The 19,599-nt window shown below is 37.9% G+C and overlaps 1 protein-coding gene across 2 annotated transcripts in view; it reads left to right on the top strand.

The window, feature by feature from the left end:
• The window catches only part of LOC124788270, a 267,784-nt gene extending 248,397 nt beyond the window's left edge, over positions 1-19,387 (top strand). Inside the window, exons 9-12 of one of the 2 annotated variants that reach the window (XM_047255482.1) lie at positions 453-635; positions 2,392-2,721; positions 11,899-11,980; positions 17,081-19,387. In XM_047255482.1, the coding sequence (XP_047111438.1) occupies positions 453-635; positions 2,392-2,721; positions 11,899-11,980; positions 17,081-17,408 (923 nt within the window). In that variant the 3' untranslated portion in view covers positions 17,409-19,387. The remainder of the gene's footprint in view (positions 1-452; positions 636-2,391; positions 2,722-11,898; positions 11,981-17,080) is intronic. The other variant, XM_047255491.1, reaches the window with a different exon arrangement.
• The last annotated feature ends 212 nt before the right edge of the window (positions 19,388-19,599 follow it).

Here is a 19,599-nt window from a genome sequence, read left to right as displayed (position 1 = left end):
TTCATGAATATAGAATGGCAAGTCATTAATATATAATAAGAACAACAAAGGACCCAAGACTGACCCTTGTGGAACCCCATTCTTGATAGTTCCCCAGTTTGAGGAATGTGCTGATCTTTGCATGTTACGAGAACTACTTATTTCAACTTTCTGCACTCTTCCAGTTAGGTACGAATTAAACCATTTGTGCACTGTCCCACTCATGCCACAATACTTGAGCTTGTCTAGCAGAATTTCATGATTTACACAATCAAAAGCCTTTGAGAGATCACAAAAAATTCCAATGGGTGGTGTTCGGTTATTCAGATCATTCAAAATTTGACTGGTGAAAGCATATATGGCATTTTCTGTTGAAAAACCTTTCTGGCTGCATTGTAAGTTATTGTGTAAGTTACTCACGATGTGTAACAAAATAAAGAAATATCATTAATGAGCTGGTTTTTTTTTTTCAGCTATTGAGTGTGAAGAACCACCTTCAATAGAAAATGGACACTACTCTCTCAGCAACAATGCTACCATTGTAGGGACAGTGGTAGAATATCGCTGCATGTCACAACATTTTAAACTTGTTGGACCCAAGCAGATTCAATGCATGTCCAATGGCCTATATGATCAGCCACCTCCAGTATGCAAAGGTAAAGTCTGATTATATAATAAATCTTATTAAACTGATCAAGATGAGAAAAGACCACACTTTTACACATGTCAATTTATAAAAATGTCAGACAGCTACTAATATGAGACAAATATGAACAAAATCATTTAAGTTATATCCGAAATATCCCTGCCATGACTGCTGGTGAGCTTTGGGTATCACATCACACTGACAATTCCACTTTTGTGCGCAATATTTCAGTGACTGGTCAATCAATGAGGTATCTATGAACACACTAAAAATCCCTATGTATTGCAAAGATAAGATTACACTATGTCACCTGCTGAGGCCTCTTTGTGCTCCGTACACATAGTGAACACAATGAAACTCCAGTGTGTGGTACCATAGAAAGTATCTTCTACCATTCACAGTAATTTGAAGAGTAAAGGTGTAGATGGATTTACATTAATTAAATGGCTGGATGTACCCCAGGCAGCAAATTTCAAGGTGACCACTCACACCACTTAGCAAAATAGTGACAATTTAAGTGTTCTGCATCAAAATGGAATTGTTAACTCTACTAGCTATCCAAAAACACACAATCTAATAATGAGACTGCATTTTGGTCAGTAAGTAATAAAATAAAGTTGAGTCAGGCACCTGTCTGTCTGTACTTGAGTCTTGATGAAACTATGGGGAAAACTTGAATGAAACTTTGAAATGAGTGTGGAATTGTTGACAGACATGTTAATTAATAACCATTTTCGAATCCCTACTCCCCATGAGTGTTAAAAATTTATAACGTATGAGTAAAGCAAAAGATTAGAAACACAGCAAAGAAAGAGTAAAACATACAGGTATTGGAGAGAAGGAAATTTGTTTCAAAATATAGGTCAAGAGAGGCACAAGGTGCAGAAGAGGGTTTTGAAGAAAAAATACACAGATATACCAAGAATTCCACAATACTGCTAGTAACCAGCTGTTGGCAATTAATATGTCAAGGTGAGAGCTAACTGAAAAGAAATTACTAGGTGTAAATGAAAAACCAAGACAAATGTGTTTTTTTGCTATTAATCATCTTCCTAGTTGATTGGTGACAATCTGAAGACTTCAGGCTACTATAATTTTGTGTTCAGCCACTGCCAGTCTTAGAGATTAAACAATGCTACATGCAGCAGCATTATTTTACCACTTGTCAAATGTTGTGTGTGATTTTACTAATCTATGTTTGGGGTGTTAGTGCTAGAAAAATTAATGAAGCAGTTCCTGTTCCATTGGGGGTACTAATTTATAATTCCTTGCAGAGGAAATTGCTTCATTCACTTCTCACAAGTGCTACCTCCATCCCTCCCCACATTAGTGCTCAAGAAAACACTTACTGACCATGTAATACCTTGGAGAACTGGTGTTATTTCCTGTAGCATACTCAGTAATAACATATTACAATGATTAAGACATTCTGGCTGCTGCTCAAATGGGTTTCCTTGGTAGGCCCAAATTTTCATTTCCAACTGAGGAAGGCATCTTTAGGAAGGGGAGATTGTGTCTACCTCCCATGAAACTGTCCTGCACAGATAGACACAAAATGTTGGGTTCCTCAAGTAAATACAGATGACAGCAGCATAACAGGCTGGAAAATCTAAATTATTTGTTTGTTGCAACCTCCATAGGTTGCTTAGTTGAAAGATTTAATTTATTTTTATTTAAATATATTATTAAACATAGGTTTAGATGCATTAAGGGGAACTGCATTAATGATGTTTAGAAAGCTTCTTTTCTGACATGTATCACTACAGAAGAAGTGAAGCCCACAAATGCAGTACCTCCAACAAGAGCAACGAAACCACCAGCAAGGACAAGAAATCCAGCAAATGTTGCTCCAACGGCTCGTCCAACTATTTATGGACCAACTGTTATCAGTCCTGTAAGCAGAACAACAGCAACTGCTATATCTACTAGTGGCTATGAGGTTAACTTGGCCAACACTCCTCAGCCTGATGCTTCACGCCCACAGGACAATGAAGTTCCAGACAGTGTAAATATCAAGAGCAGCTTGCCAGATGCTGACATTGCCCATTCTGTAATTGAGGAGAAACGTGAAACAGTGGGAGCCAGACTTAACCTTGGTAAGTATGCTGTAAGTTTGTTATGGTGTATGGCCATGTTGAGACCTATCACAAAACATATAAGAGAAATATATGAGCCATTTGTTAATGAAGCAAACAGGTTTTCTGAAAAAGTTCACAAAAATCAAAATTAACTAAACAAGAATGTTGTTCAACACTTAAACAAGGTGCAATTTCATTAATACATTTATTTCACAAAGATGGAAAAATATCCACTGAACACAAACGACTATTACTATATTTTCAAATTTATGAAACCACTTCCCACACAACACAAGTTTTTGTGATGTTTGTAATCCCAGTATGAAGTATTTGTAATCCCAGTACAAGTATTCATTAACTACATATAAGATTCAATTTTTATCTAACAAATACTCTTTATAACAATACCAGAGAAGGAAAGTTGCTACTCACCATAAAGCAGAGATGCTGAGTTGCGATAGGCACAACAAAAAGATTCACACAATTACAGCTTTCGGCCACTTAGGCCTTTGTCAGCAGTAGACAAACATACACACACGCACACATACACTCATGCAAACAGCACTTCCACATACGTCTGTAGTCTCAGAGAACTGAAACAACACCGCAAGCAGCAGCACCAGTGCATGATGGAAGTGGTGACTGGGTGTGGGTAAGGAGGAGGCTGCGGTGGGGAGTGGGAGGGATAGTATGGCAGGAGTGGCAGACAGTGAAGTGTTGCATTTTAGATAGAGGGCAGGAGAGAAGGTTCGGAGGGGGGAGGGGATAAGTAACGGAAAGGAGAGAAATAAAAAGAAATTAAAAGACTGGGTGTGGCGGTGAAATGGCAGCGATGTAGTGCTGGAATGGGAACAGGACCTACACCATATACTTGTCCATTATTACACAACCCCTGCTCCCAATCCCTTACCTCATGGCTCATACCCCTGTAATAGACCTAGATGCAAAACCTGTCCCATACATCCTCATATCACCACCTACTCCAGTATGGTCACTAACATCACCCATCCCATCAAAGGCAGGGCTACCTGTGAAACCAGTCATGTGATTTACAAGCTAAGCTGCAACCACTGTCTACATTCTATGTAGGCATGACAATCAACAAGCTGTCTGTCCACATGAACAGCCACCGACAAACTGTGACCAAAAAACAAGTGGACCATCCACCCGCTTGCTGAACACGCTGCCAAATGTGATCTCCCTCATCTCAATGACTGCTTCACAGCCTGTGCCATATGGATCCTTCCCACCAGCACCAGCTTTTCTGAATTGCGCAGGTGGAAACTTTCCCTGCAATACATCCTATGTTCCCAAAACCCTCCTGGCCTCAACCTTTGTTAGTCACTGTCCTCACCCATACAGCCCCCTCCCTGTTCCCATTCCAGCACTACACAGCCACCGTTTCACTGCCACACCCAGTCTTTTAATTTCTTTTTATTTCTCTCTTTTCTGCAACTTATGCCCTCCCCCTTCCACACCTTCTCCCCTGCCCTCCATCTAAACTGTAACACTTCACTTCACTGTCTGCCACTCCCACCATACTATCCCTCCCCTTCCCTGCCCCAGCCTCCTCCTTACCCACACCCAGTTGACACTCCCATCATGCACTGGTGCTGCTGCTTGCACTGTTGTTTCAGTTCTCTGAGACTGTAGACATGTGTGGAAGTTGCGGTTGCGCGCGCGCGCATGTGTGTGTGTGTGTGTGTGTGTGTGTGTGTGTGTGTGTGTGTGTGTGTGTACTGCTGACAAAGGTCTTAATGGCCGAAAGCTATAATTGTGTGAATCTGTTTGTTGTGCCTATCGCGACTCAGCACCTCCGCTATATGGTGAGTAGCAACTTTCCTTCTCTGGTATTGTTACATTCCATCCTGGATTTTCCATTGTTTGAAATACTTTTTATAATGATCTTCTGTTCACCAAATGGAACATTGTACAGTTCAAAGCCTTATGCATGGAAGGATAAGGTCCCACCAGTAGGCATTTCCATGTCAGGAAATGAGGATGGTAGTTACTGCAAATGGACACTTTGGTGAAATGTGCCAAGAAACATGGCCACAGGATCAATACAGATGCCACCCTCAAGGGAGATGCCAGGTACTACAGTGGACAGTGGTTGGCTACAAATGTGGTGTAGTTTAATCTGCACTTGAGAGGAATGGGGTGTGGGGTGTTCCCCAAAACTCCTGATTTTTTGGTTAAAAGCCAAGCCTTTCCTCAAAGTCTCTTGAATGCCATTAAATGTTTCATAGAGAGATTCCACTTGTCTCTTTGAAATGCCCTCTGATGCTCTTTGGTAGCTGCAGCTATCCTACAGAGCATATGGCACCAGAATATGTCAGGAATAGCCTGAAGAATTTGGTATCGTTGCTTCCTCAGTATTTATAATCATGTGCACTTGTGCACTCCTTCGGTATCCTTCCCTTGACTGCTTTCAAAAGTTGGTTTGGAGGCAAAAGCTTGACAGTTGGCTTTCCAAAGTGACCAGTGTGGTTCATGTTCCATTGGTCAGTGGGTCGAGAAAGAGAGTGATAGGAAATATGAAAGTGGTCACATAGAGGTCACTGTGGATGAACCACTGGGTTAAGGGTGAGAAGCTCAGGATGCACACTATAATATCTATGACTGAGTATGTTTCTCAGGTCATACTGGAATGTGTTGCAGCTCTAGTATGAAGGAGGTGGGCTTCCAGTTTTGAAATTAGCTGCTCTGTTACTTGGTCCCTGCTCGAAGTGGATTGACAGTCTCACAGAAGATAGTGGGTATTGAAGTCCACCAGTAGGAGAAAGGGTGGAGGCAACTGTTCAACTAGCTCTAATGACTCGTGATATGGTATAGATTTGTCTGGGAGTAGATAGATATTATATACTGTTATATGAACTGACTGGCACACATGAACAGCCACAGCTTCTCCAACCCACTTTCAGTAAGCACTAAATTAGTGTCCCTTGATGCCTCAGAATGTATCCTAACAACTGATCCCTTCTTCTTGTCAGGTTGTGCCACAAATTTCTCTTCTCCCCAATTCTAGTGATCTACGCATCCAATCTTCAGCATTCTTCTGTAGCACATATTTCAAAAGCTTCTAATCTCTTCTTGTCTAAACTGTTTATCATTCATGTTTCACTTCTATACATGGCTACATTCATACAAATATGTTCAGAAAAAACTTACTGACACTAAAATCTATATGCAATATTAACAAATTTATCTTTTTCAGAAACGCTTTTCTTGCCATTTCCAGTCTACATTTTATATCCTCTGTACTGTGACCATCATCAATTATTTTGCTGCTCACATATTACTTGAAATGTCTCATTTCCTAATCTAATTCCCTCAGCATCATCTGATTTAATTCGACAATATTCCATTATCCTCATTTTGCTTTTGTTGATGTTCATCTTATATCCTCCTTTCAAGACACTGTCCATTCTGTTCAACTGCTCTTCCAAGTCCTTTGCTGTCTCTGACATAATGACAGCGTCATTGCCAAACATCAAACCTCAAAGTTTTTATTTCTTCTCCCTGGACTTTTATTCCTACTCCCAATTTTTCTTTTGTTTCCTTTACTGCTTGCTCAATATACAGATTGAATAACATTGGGGGGATAGGCTACAACCTTATTTCACTCCCTTCACAACCACTGCTTCCTTTCATGTCCCTGAACTCTTATAACTGCCATCTGGTTTCTGTACAAACTGTACACAGTTTTTCACTTCCGTATTTTACCCCTGCCACCTTTAGAATTTGAAACAGAGTATTTCGATCAGCATTGTCAAAAGCCTTCTCTAAGTCTACAGAAGCTATAAATGTAGGTTTGCCTTTCCTTAACCTATCTTCTATGAGAATTCATATTGTCAGTATTGCCTCGTGTGTACCTACATTTCTCCAGAATCCAAACTGATCTTTCCTGAGGTTGGCTTCTATCAGTTTTTGCATGCTTCTTTAAAGAGTTAGTGTTAGTATTTTGCAGCCATGGCTTATTAACCTGATAGTTCAGTAATTTTCACACCTGTCAGCACCTGTTTCTTTGGAATTATTAAATTCTCCTTGAAGTCTGATGGTATTTCACCTGTCTCATATATCTTGCACACAAGATGGAAGAGTTTTGTCATGGATGGATTTTCCAAGGCTATCAGTAGTTATGCCAGAATGTTGTCTGCTACTGGGGCATAGATTTGACTTAGGTCTTTCAGTACTCTGTCAAATTCTTCATGCAGCATCAAACTGCCCATCGCATCTTCATCTAGATCCTCTTCCATTTCCATAATATTGCCCTAAAGTACATCTCCATTATATAGACCCTCTATGCATCCTTCTTCCTTTCTGCTTTCCCTTCTTTGCTTTGCATTGGTTTTACGTATGATCTCTTTATATTCATACAGATGGTTCTCCTTTCTCTAAAGGCCTCTTTAATTTTCCTGTAAGCAGCATCTATCTAACCCCTAGTGATATATGCTTCTACATCCTTACATTTGTCCTCTAGTCATTTCTGCTTAGCCATTTTACACCTGTAAATCTCATTATGTACATGTTTGTGTTCCCTTTCACCTGCTCCATTTACTGCATTTTTATATTTTCTCCTTTCATCAATTAAATTCAATATCTCTTGTGTTACCCAAGCATTTCTACTAGCACTCTTCTTTTTACCTACATGATCCTCTGCTGCCTTCACTATTTCATCTCTCAAATTACCCATTCTTCTTCTGCTGAATTCCTTTCACCTGTTCTTGTCAATCGTTCCCTAATGCTCCCTCTAAAATTCTCCACAACTTCTGGTTCTTTCAGTTTATCCAGGTCTCATCCCCTTAAATTCCTAATTTTTTGCAGTTTTTTCAATTTTAATCTACAGTTCATAACCAGTAAATTGTGGTTAGGATGCAGTTTTTCCATCTGTTTGTAGCATTAGGTCCCAATGGAAGATGACACCTCGAATCCTTTTGAGTTCACTATGAGGAGAGATGGTAACTGTTCTACCCCCAAGCTTTTCACAGGCTTCAAGTGCCTGTGATTAGTTAGCATCCAACATTTTGACCAAAAAAGATCCATATCTTCTCTCAACAAAAAACAGTGGCTTTGGCATGGAAAAAGTTCTCCATCAGATCTGGTGCTTACCAAGAACTAGGCGAACTGTTAACCTCCCAGGCAGCCATGTTGGCATGGCCACCAGTATGGGTGAGTTTGATCTAATTCACTCCTGATCACCCATGCTGATGCCACTCACTCTGACAGGAGGCTCTCCTTATGGGTGCTAACCTGGCACAGCACAGACTACCTGTCATAGTATCTGTTGCCCAGACTCCTGATGGTCTGGATTATACATCATACTTGAGATGGTTACAGCTCAGGCATCATCAGTGTGATCCCTATGTTGTCAGGTAGCTACAATCATGATGGTACACAATGACCTCCCCATGGATGACTGGCTGCCATGCTGGATTCTGGGTGTAAACATAAATCCACTCTAACAGTGGGTGTAAAACATTACAGTGCATCCTGAATAGATTCTCCACCATGTAAGGTGCCCTTCCTCAAATGGCCCACACCTCTGGGAAATTTAGAAAGGAGCAGGGCAAATTCCAAAAGATTAGTGGAAGTAATGAAGCCTAAAAGACTGAGGGAAAGATTGTGAAAGGAGCTAAAACTGACGGGTATCCTGATAATAGCCAAGTCCTCGATGTAAAAGCATCACTAAATACAAAACTCCTTCTGCATCTTATGACAGGAAAGGACTAACCATGGGTCTATTCTAGCCCCGATACCATGGAGGGAGGGGCAGGGGAAGGGGGAGAGGCAAATTCTGGAAACATATTTTGTGCTCTACCTCTAAACATGGTTTTGGAACAACTCAACAGCTTCTTCAGGTGATGGAAAAGTCCATGCATTTTTTGTTCCACATAAAGCAACAAAAATAAATCATTTGGAGATAAATCACATGAATACGGACACTGGGACAAAACTTCAAGGTTTTTCACATCTGAAAATCAATTGCTTGCTGTGCGACAGTTGGCATCGGTATTATGAAAGATAGATACGATCTTTTTGGTTTTCTTCCCTATTTCCCCAATTACTTGTGGCAAACAAATTATTATATACCATTCAGCATTACCTGTTCTTTGATAATTTGTGGTAAGGACATGTTTCAAGCATGGGTATATAGTCTATACCAATGTCGCAACATGTCCAATGTAACCTTGGTTGGTTTCGGTTTATTTTGGAATACACCAAATAGTTGACTGCCGCTTGGTTTCCACCTCGTACAACTACACGCAAATTTAGTCTCCTGCTATGACGTTTATACAGACATCAAAAGTACTCAATCAAATTTTTTGAGCATTTTTTTTGCACCAATTGAGACAAGTCTGTTTTTGAGCTTCAGTCAAACTGCGTGCAATCCCTCAGGAACTGTTACTTTTGACAGCTAAAATTCATGCCAAATTGAATGTACTTCAGTCTTCAATTTTCCGGAGCCTCTATCTCACTGTAAGTCATATGTCGTTCATCTTTAATAATGTTGCGCACAACGCTGAATTTGGCTGACCTTCAGGGACTTCATTGCTGACAGTAACACAATTGCAAAAAATTCTGCAAACAAATTGCAAACAGTCTTTTCTGAATATGACTGATTATCAAAACTTTACCACACCAATTCAAAGCATTCTGAGTTGGGCCTCAACAAAAATTTTAATAGAATATTCTACAAAAACATTCACATGAAATTTCCATTTTTTTCACATCACTACTTATTTGAAAACTCACTGTAAATTAACTATTTGTCCAATTTATGATCTGCGATTTTTTTTAACAATAACAGATGACAAATTTTAAAACAATAGCAATAGGATATCTCAAGGGCTCCATATGGTGGTCATTTACAAAAATTGAAGGGCTACCCTCATTTTTTTTCCAGTCAGCTTTTTTTGTTTGATTTGATTGTTGAGAAGAGAAAAGTCTACAGATTTTGTCCCAGCACACATATATTGTGAAATCACACACTAGTTTTATTTGCAATAATTACACAGATGTTATAAGGTTTCTTAAGGAATGTATTGTAGCATCACCAGGCAATATAGAATGTAAACTTCACACACATGAATATGGAGGATTGTAAGTCTTCTGTAATAGTTCTGCAAAGTTTTAATTAACAAACAAATGCACACTTGTACTTGAATTTTTCACAGTTAAACTATAGCACTTTAGCAAATAATACTATACATAATTATTATGCACTGTATTTGAGAGGAGTAAGATTCAAATTTCCATGCCTCCATCCAGATTCAGAGCACTTCATCCGAAAGATATGAATCCTGGTTTGAGTACTATGGTCTGGCTTTCTGCATAATTCGGAAGTATCCACAACAATAATAGAAGACCATATGTAGTGAACAGTGATTTATTCATCAGTAACATAACTTATTAATCATCAAATTAGGGAAAAGGAGACACATCAAGAATTAGGAATACAATTCACTTGCATAAAATTTATAAACAACAAGGTGAACAGCAGTCTAAAGTCAATATTCTTTCATGAGTATAAAGTCAGTTTTACATATTAATGCTAATTATCAATGATTTCTTGGTTAAATAATCAGACCATGCTTCTTGAACTCTTCTAGTGAGTAAAACATTTCTGTAGCAAGGTCATGCAGCTTCTTTTTCAGTAGTCTTAACTTGATGCTCTCTTTAGCCTAGTGAAGATTTTGATTCGTGTACATTGGGAAGTCTGTTAGTTGCACAGGAAGCAGAAAATTATCTTTATTCTTTGAGTTATGCAAATGATCAAAATGAATTTCAATGAATAATTCTGGAATGCTGTATAAAAATAAATGCATAGGGAGGGGACTGGTAAAAGTTCCAGTTTTAAATAATGGATAAAATGATTTTGTCACTTCAATAGTGTGACAACTTTTTTTACCTATTCCATGTTTAGATGGATGGTAGTACGGATCGAAACTTGAAAATAATTACCTGTAAACACTGGCTCTAAAATGCGCATCTTAAGAACTACAAGCACTTGTTCAGTAGAAAAGATGTTTTTCTCAGTAGTGTAGGTGAACAAGCTCTAAGGTATAAATTTTACTGGATATTTTTTCATGTTTTCATCCATCCTACCACCTCTCAAAATATGGAATACTTTTTATTTTATTTTATAATGCACTGTAATACTAGAATTGTCCCGTATCTTTGACTGCATGTAAATGCATGAACATTTGTTATCTGCAATTTTGTGGCATAAACATTTAAGAAATGACAAAATCCTTCATATTATTATTATTATTATTATTATTATTATTATTATTATTATTAATTACAATGTAAGGCTGCAGCCATCAGCAAACTTTTGAAACTAAGATTATGTTAACCATGCACAAGGCAGCACTGTTTTTGCACATACTATGTGGACCTGAATAGTTTCAGAAATAATGCACTAAGCAAACCATATTTCAAATTTTGAAGTATTAATCCTTTTATCTGTTCAGTTCTCTTTCAACACTCTTTCATACTTTCCTTTTATTTCTTATATTTTTCACTGTTCAAGCCCTCACTCTGTTACATGTATTTCACTTCTGAATTTTTGTGTAGTTAGAGATCTGTAATTTGAATCTTAAATATTGAGCGCCAATGTTTTTTTATTACTTTGTTGTCTTGCATATCTTTCCTGGCTGTCAACAATTTATAACTCTTTACTTGATTCCCTGTTCTTTTGGTTTCTCCTCTGAGTAAGTATGAAAGTAACAGATTCAACACATAGTCCCCTTCCTCCCCACTTGTCTATTTGCCCTATTCTTGACTGTTCTGATTCCATCAATTAGCAAGTATGCATAGACTAATTTTTTGATTGATTTTCTGTATGGCATTACAAAAAAGAACCTTTACTTATTTGGAGCAATCAAGTGTACATTAACAGAGAGAAGTAACTACAGTTAATTATATCAGATACCTATACTGACATGTAAAACAACTACAAACACGTGTACTTGCTTGACTTGCCAAACAAACAATGTATTTTTTAATTTAAAATACCTCCCTCCACCCCCACCCCCCTCTTACACACACACACACACACACACACACACACACACACACACACACGGAGGGAGACAGACATACATACAGAGAGAGAGAGAGAGAGAGAGAGAGAGAGAGAGAGAGAAATTGTAGATAACACAAACTTTTAATTATGTTTTTATTTTACAGGTGCCATAATAGCCCTTGGTGTATTTGGTGGTTTTGTATTTTTAGCAGCAGTTGTTACTACCATAGTCATCCTTGTAAGAAGGTATGGTATTTTCTTTTGAATTACAGCTATTGTGTGCTTGAAAATCTTTATTGTTTTCCATACCACATCCTAATTTTCCAACATAATTTTTTTCAGATTTTCTTCCATTTAAAATAAGTAATAATTGCATTACTCTAGCATTATATTCAACATTTCTTTAATCAAAATTAACTCTTTGTTGCTGTTGATATGGCTGTATTTATAAATTATCTTGGTTGGGGCTTTAGTATCTTAATGTCTTAAACTATGGACTCATACTGTCTTTCTTATTACTTATGTCCTCTCGTGAATTATCTCCACTAAACTACAATCTAAGCATACTTTTTATCAAATCACTTCACTTTTAAATTTAACTTATGAGATTCTGCCATCTTCTGTAGTACTAATACATACCATTTTTCTTTACATTCTTTATAAACAAAATGATGATAAAGCTTGGTGCAGTAAATCACATCTTGTACACTATAAAGGAATCTGACCACATAACCTTACATTAATTACTATTACTTCTACTTTCCAATGTATTTGACTGTCAATCAGTTTTAAGTGCTTTCTTCATTACAACTTGCTTTCATAAGCTTTGATTGGTTTGTTTTTGTGTTCTGTCTTTTGCATAATGCATATTGACACAAAAGAAACTGGGCACTTGGAATGGAATGGGCAAGTAGGTCAGCTTGCTTTTAACAAGATAATGTGAAATGATACATCTCAACACTAGGTTCGAGTCAGCAACAAAAATATTTTGTTTGCTTACTACATTCTTTGCTTCATTTCTGGTCTCCCACATTCTTCTCTTGCTCCCCCTCTCAAAAATTCTAGTATTTTTCTATGTTCCCCATTTTACTCCATGCCAAGACAGAAATGTTACAGTTTCTGCACACTCTTGTCTATTGCATTGGTTTCACAGAAAGGAGTTATTTTCCTATTATAAGGGCAATAAAGGCACCCAGTTTCTATTTTGCCTATTTTCTTTGTTTTAATCAGTTTTGTTAAAACAGTGGCAGAATTTCTGTATCCATTTACGATCATTTTGTTTTCCGCATCTCATCATAGCCATAAGCATGATCATGACTACAATCCAATCCATCATTTCTTTTACTTCATTCTAATTTCAATTTCATTTTGTTAAATATTAAATATAAGAATATTAATTTTTCTAGGATTTTCAAAATCCAGTGTCTCCCTGCCTGTCTTATTACCATCACCTACCAACTAACCTTAGGCCCTTATTATTGTTCTAGTGGCAAGAAAAATACTCTCCCTCCTGCACGAACTATGCCGTCTAGATGGTACACACTCCTCGCTCTGCCTTTTCCCGATCAGCAGGTGGGACGACGTGAATTCTCTCGTGGCTATCGCAACCGTGCTGGCTATTTCTCAAACCCAATATAAGTGCAGCAGCTAGCAACTTCTTGTGCCTGTTAAGTGAGGTACAGTACAAGCACTTTTTTCAGCTATTCTGCCTGTCTGCACTTACCCTTTATATTGCACATTTCATGTGCCACTTTTCATTGGTGTAGGCCTTTTTATTGTGGCCGTATATACTAAAAAAGTTCGCTTTCCCACTTTATTTTCGGAAACCCAAATGTTCAGATTCAAAAGTTAGTGCTTAGATTGCTTGGAATCACTTACTACTCACATATCACAAGGACAGCCATTATGAGTGCCTGTCCTGGAATGACGGAAGTTATAGTTTGGTGCACTGCGCTGGGGTGGTCAGGGGGTGCGGTGGGTGGGGGGAGGAGGGGGGAGGATATATAAGGGAGAAGCAGCAGGGTTACAAGGAGGACAGTGTAGAAATATCACAAAAGAATTCACGACTAGCAGTTGTTAAAGTTTGGATAAACTTGTAGTATGTTGCTGAAAGCATAGACAGATAATACTAAGGTCTGAACCCTTTTCTGTATGTAGCACAGTAAAAGAGTGTGTCTTCTCTTTAAAAAAAAAATGGTTTCTTGCTTCCAGAGACATTCTCAATCCACTTTTAATGAGTGGATAATATAGAACACCAACATACCTCGCTAAGGAATAAAAAGGGTTTATTTTCTTATGATTGGTGTGGGGGTGGAGAGCATTTTTTTCCAGTCTTGGATGAGCTATGAGGGTGCCAAGAATTTGGCAAGCTTAATTCTTTTGCTTTTATGGATGCTTCACAATTGAATGCTTGTGTTTAATTATGGGATGACACTTTCTACTCTGTTTTCCTGAATGGAATTACAGAACATGTGGATTTCATCATAAAGATATTACCATTATTTTTTACATTATACTGTGAAAGTAAGACATTCCACAAATAAAATCAGTTGAAGTCCAATTTAATGAACAAAATTCCCGAGTTATTGTAGAAATTGTAGTGGCAGTAACACACAAAAACAACACTCATTGAAAACTTTACTTATTAGCTTTGAAACTTATGAAGGAAGAGAGATTTCGCATTACAGGGGAAAAATTAATTGGTCTATTTACCCCTCAGTACCGCTTCTACCAGAAACCTCATATCATATCTGAATTACTGCTGGTTTTATTTTCATGTTACAGAAGTACACTGTCTGCAAAACTATCACTGGCCCATTGCTCTAGTACGTTGGATGTAAGGAAACTTTTCCAGGACACCTCAAAAAAGTTGTGAATGTCTGCACTTAGCTGTATGTCAACTGTGGTTTTTTTTCTGGTCATGCCTTTCACACACACACACTTCAGTCTTCTAAAATGAAAATAAAAATCAATGTCGAAACTACATATGAAGATAAAACATGGTATTCAATATAAAAGATATTCCACTGCATGGATGTAGCTTTGTTGAATCCCATTTAATCTTCTTCTTCTTCTTCTTCTTCTTCCACTTTATAGAGTAGGCTTATGGCGTGTTCCATCTTTGCTGAAGCCATCTGTGCCTCCCACTTAGCTGTGTTTGTAATTATATTTTCTGACATGACACACAACAATAAATAAATAGGTAAAGGGCAACAGAGTTTCAACATCCCACTGACAATGAGGTCCTTACACATGGGGTACATTCTTGGGCTGGCTAGGGCTGGAAAAGAGATTTGGAAATGCCCTTCTGAAAGGACATAGCTTGGCATTTGCCTTAACCCTTTCATGGTTGATGGGTCATATATGCCCCACTAACTTTGAGCGCCAGTTCGAGTGTCGGGATATATGTTACCCAGCTCTGCACGGTGCTGCCGTCTAGGGATGACTGTACTGAACCTGAGAAAAAAATCGGGACTGCACTGCAAAGGCAGGAGTGCTAGTTCTGCAAGGTTCGCAGAAGAGCTTCTGTAAAGTTTGGAAGGTAGGAGACGAGATACTGGCAGAAGTAACGCTGTGGGGATGGGGCGTGAGTCGTGCTTGGGTAGCTCAGTTGGTAGAGCACTTGCCCGCGAAAGGCAAAGGTCTAGAGTTTGAGTCTCGGTCCGGCACACAGTTTTAATCTGCCAGGAAGTTTCATATCAGCGCACACTCTGCTGCAGAGTGAAAATCTCATTCTGAGAACAAAAGTTGTTTGCACTGCTTGTGGTGTACCACTTTGGGCCACACCATGTTTTTCCAAGTTTCATGGAATGTAAAGTTTTGTAAGTATTGGTCATGTATCATGAAAACTGAAATGTAATGAATATTTTTTACACTCTCTCTACACAAATAAAAAGATTACATGCATGTATAATTTGTAGTTATTTTATTCTCCACAAACTCCAGTTTATGGCTAAAAAAAATAAAATTACAAAATCAGTCAGTCAGCAGAAAAGGTATCTCGCGTTGGTTCATGGGACATATGTGTCCCACTTCATGATGTGAAAAAATGGAGAACTTAAAAAATATTTTGGTGGTAAAAATATAATAATGGGACTGAAAAGAAAACGTTATCACCTTAATATTTTCAAAATCTGTAAAAAATGAATTCTATCCATGAAAGGGTTAAGCAATAAATGGAAGCCATAGAAAACCTACATTTTCATGACTGGATGAGGACTTGAACCACACTTCTTCCAACTATGAGCATAGTGTATATGAAGATAGTAACTGCTCTCAAAAGAACAGATACCATTGATGACCATGCAGCTTCTCTAGAATAAATGATAATTAACTGAAACCCTCAGCTACCGACAGGTGTTGTTGATATACCTTGATGGGGACAGCTGAAAATGACTCGAACCCGGGATCTCCTGCTTACATGGCAGACGCTCTATCCATCTGAACCACCGAGGACACAGATGAATAAAGAGACTGCAGGGACTTATCCCTTGCACGCTTCCCGTGAGACCCACATTCCCAACTGTCCACAATCTACATACATAATGCACCTAATAGATATTTGCCCATCCACTCATTACTCACGCACACTAAGGTGACGATACCTGTAAGAGTTCGGGCAACCTGTGCGCATTCACACAGACAAAGGTCAATGGCTGAGTAGCCTTTAACTATATATGAAGTTAGTAGTAACTGCTCTCGAAAGAACAGATGTGGGTCTCATGGGAAGCGTGCAAGAGATAAGTCCCTGCAGTCGTGCTATTCATCTGTGTCCTCGGTGGCTCAGATGGATAGAGCGTCTGCCATGTAAGCAAGAGATCCTGGGCTTGAGTCCTGGTCAGGGCACACATTTTTAGCTGTCCCCATTGAGGTATATCAACACCTGTTGGCAGCTGAGGGTTTCAATTAATTATAATTTATGAGTATAGCACCTTAACAACTGCCACACTTCCCCCAGTATGACATACCATGAACTGTTGCAAATCCCTGCTGGTCAACAAGTCCTCTGCATAATGAGTGCTTAAAAATAATCACTTATATTTAAAGTAGACAAAAAGCTACTTTGGCCACAGTAATACAAGATATAAGTATCAACTGCTATAACTGTTTTGTCTATAAATACTAAAACAAATTTTGGGCCCAATCAGGCACTGAAATTTATTTCATCTTCAATCAGGTGGTGTGTAATTAGAACACTACCTACTCGTAAGCTTTCCAAATAACACTAGTTGTGATTTTCATGCACTTAAGATTTGTAAAATATGAATTTTTGACGTAATTTTTTAAAAAATATCTCCATTACCAATAATATATGAGATACTTATCTGTGACTATTTATTTACATAGGAGCCACAGTACTAAACATTATCGACATAGAGCCTCACCTGATTGCAACACAGTAGCATCATTTGACTCATCAGGCTCAGAGAGTCGTGGTGGGCTCAATCGTTACTATCGCCAAGCGTGGGAAAATCTGCATCAAACAGCAGCTGGGCACGATCCACTGAGGCGCAAAGAAACATTGGATGAGCCAACTGGTTACCGGGAAGGTCTACGTGATGGCAGTGAACTAGTTGTAACTGATGTGGCTCCAAAACCTTCAGCCGTAGCTGCTGCAGCTGCTGAGAAGAGACGACATCACCACCATCACCACCACCACAGGCCACGGTACTGAGCCTATCATCCTGGCACAGGGAGCCTCTTCAGTGGAGCTCCTAGCTGCCATGCTCAATCAGTATATTTTGCAATAGAAGATTTACCATTTTCTTCTGTTACAAATGTGTGGATGCACTGATATAAGCATCTTTAAACATTTCTGCTGAACTGGAGGAGAATCATCTTCGTATCATCTACTTGCTCTTATGTCCCAGTCACATAACTGAATACAGCAGTAGCTGAAGTGACAACGTTCCAAGTAAATACATCCACTGGAGTGGTTTCCACCTTTCGATCTACATGTATTTACTGTTACGCAGTAACATTTTTCAAACAGGTAGTTTTATGTCTGAGAAAGCTTAATGCACAAATCAAGAGAAAATTAATTTATTTGGAGTGTTTGGTAAAGTCCTCTCTTCTACACAACTGCTTTATTATAATAAACCGATTTATGTACTATAAACAAAGTTAAGTCAAACTTAACAATATTGAGTCTCACATGCTAGCTGGTGAAACTGTACAGTATCATCAAGATCACTGAATACGTTTAGATGTCTATTATATCTATGTGAAGATGCACAAGTGAAAAAGTGAATATAAACGTAGTATATAAACAGAGGACTCCTGACTTAAAGTTTACCAGACCTAGGTAGAAAGAAATGTATTTTATTTTTGTTGATTAATCCAAATGTTATTTACTTCTGAATAGACTGTGTTACCTTGTATAGTACTGCTTTATAATTCATCTGTAAAATGTGATACGTTCACGAACACGTGTCAGCTGTAAGTTTTGTTCTTGGTCACACAAATCCTACACCAAGGCAGAAACTATGTAACAATATGAAGCCTTGAGCTTTCTCCTCTAAGTGAATATGTTTTTTGTCTTTGCCATTTCCGCATGCAAAATGAATTTGTACCCAAAACTTTATTTATGTGCCAGAGCTAACAGCATATAAAATGTAACATTACTTTTACCAACAGAAATAATTTTGACAATCACGATGAACTCTTCTTGTGTCAGTATAGTCTTCTTATGAAACTGAGTTAATTTATAGAATATACCTGGAAATGTGTGTACACTGTGTTCCTTATAATTTTGGGAACACAAGTAGCAGTACTGATAACACACCATATTTCCTTTCAGACTGCATTTAACACACTGTGTGCAGACTCATTTTTGGTAACATTAAGTTAGTACCACAAACACATTTTGTATTATTCTTAAAATACTATTATGGATCACAGTGCTATCTTAATTAGCATCTCCCCCTTGTGAAACCACTTTCTACTGTCATTTAGGCATCACACAGACAATGCAGAATTAAGTACACTTCACAACAGGAAAGAATACGCCACAATATTATTGTTAAATGTAACTCAAATGCTATTACTGTTAGCTATGACAATGTGCCATCCAAAATCTGTGTGCATATTAACCAAAAGTAAACTCAACCGGATATCAATTTTCTATAGTACAATGATACAAAACTTTTTCTATTAATGATTCCCTTGGCCTTTCCTTGGCCAACTAGTTCATGACTAAAAATTAAGGAATGGCCGACGAGACTCATAACTGTTTCCCATGAGTTGTTTTTATGGATGCAGCTTTATGGCTAATATGGTTTGTAGAGAAGCTGGTATGACAATACTGTTAAAAGATTGACCACTTGTGATTTATCAATGCCTGTTACAAGATCCATACTATAAATATACTGTATAAAGTGTTTATATGCTGAAATATACTACCAGGTCTTTATAAGATGATCCAGTGCAATTCATGTAGTTCATTCCATTTTGTGTAACTTTATGGTTTCAATCAATACATTACTGATGTAGCTTCAAATGAGGACTGGTTTCATAAACTCTCGAAATATGAGCACAAAATATACTAGTACATACCATTTGTTCATCTACAATCTTTTCTTATGTGCTGTGAACCAAATATTTTTAATGATCTCTGAAAATTTGGTTTCCACAAACTTTTTTACCGTAATTATTCTATGGTCAAAACTTAAGTCTTGCTTTTTAAGCACCAACAAACAAAATGAACACAAAGCATCATTTTAAAGATTTTTTTTTACTTTATTGTACAGTATTCAATTGTTTCTTGTACATTATAATCCACTGGTATGATACAGACCATAAAGCATTACTAAGTGAAAATAGTTCTTTCAAAAATACTTAATCCTGTTGGTAGTTGTATTTATCAT

This window comes from Schistocerca piceifrons, chromosome 1 (genome assembly GCF_021461385.2).
Source record: "Schistocerca piceifrons isolate TAMUIC-IGC-003096 chromosome 1, iqSchPice1.1, whole genome shotgun sequence".
In the NCBI taxonomy this organism is placed as follows: Eukaryota; Metazoa; Arthropoda; class Insecta; order Orthoptera; family Acrididae; genus Schistocerca; species Schistocerca piceifrons.
This window is presented reverse-complemented; position numbering and strand designations above follow the sequence as displayed.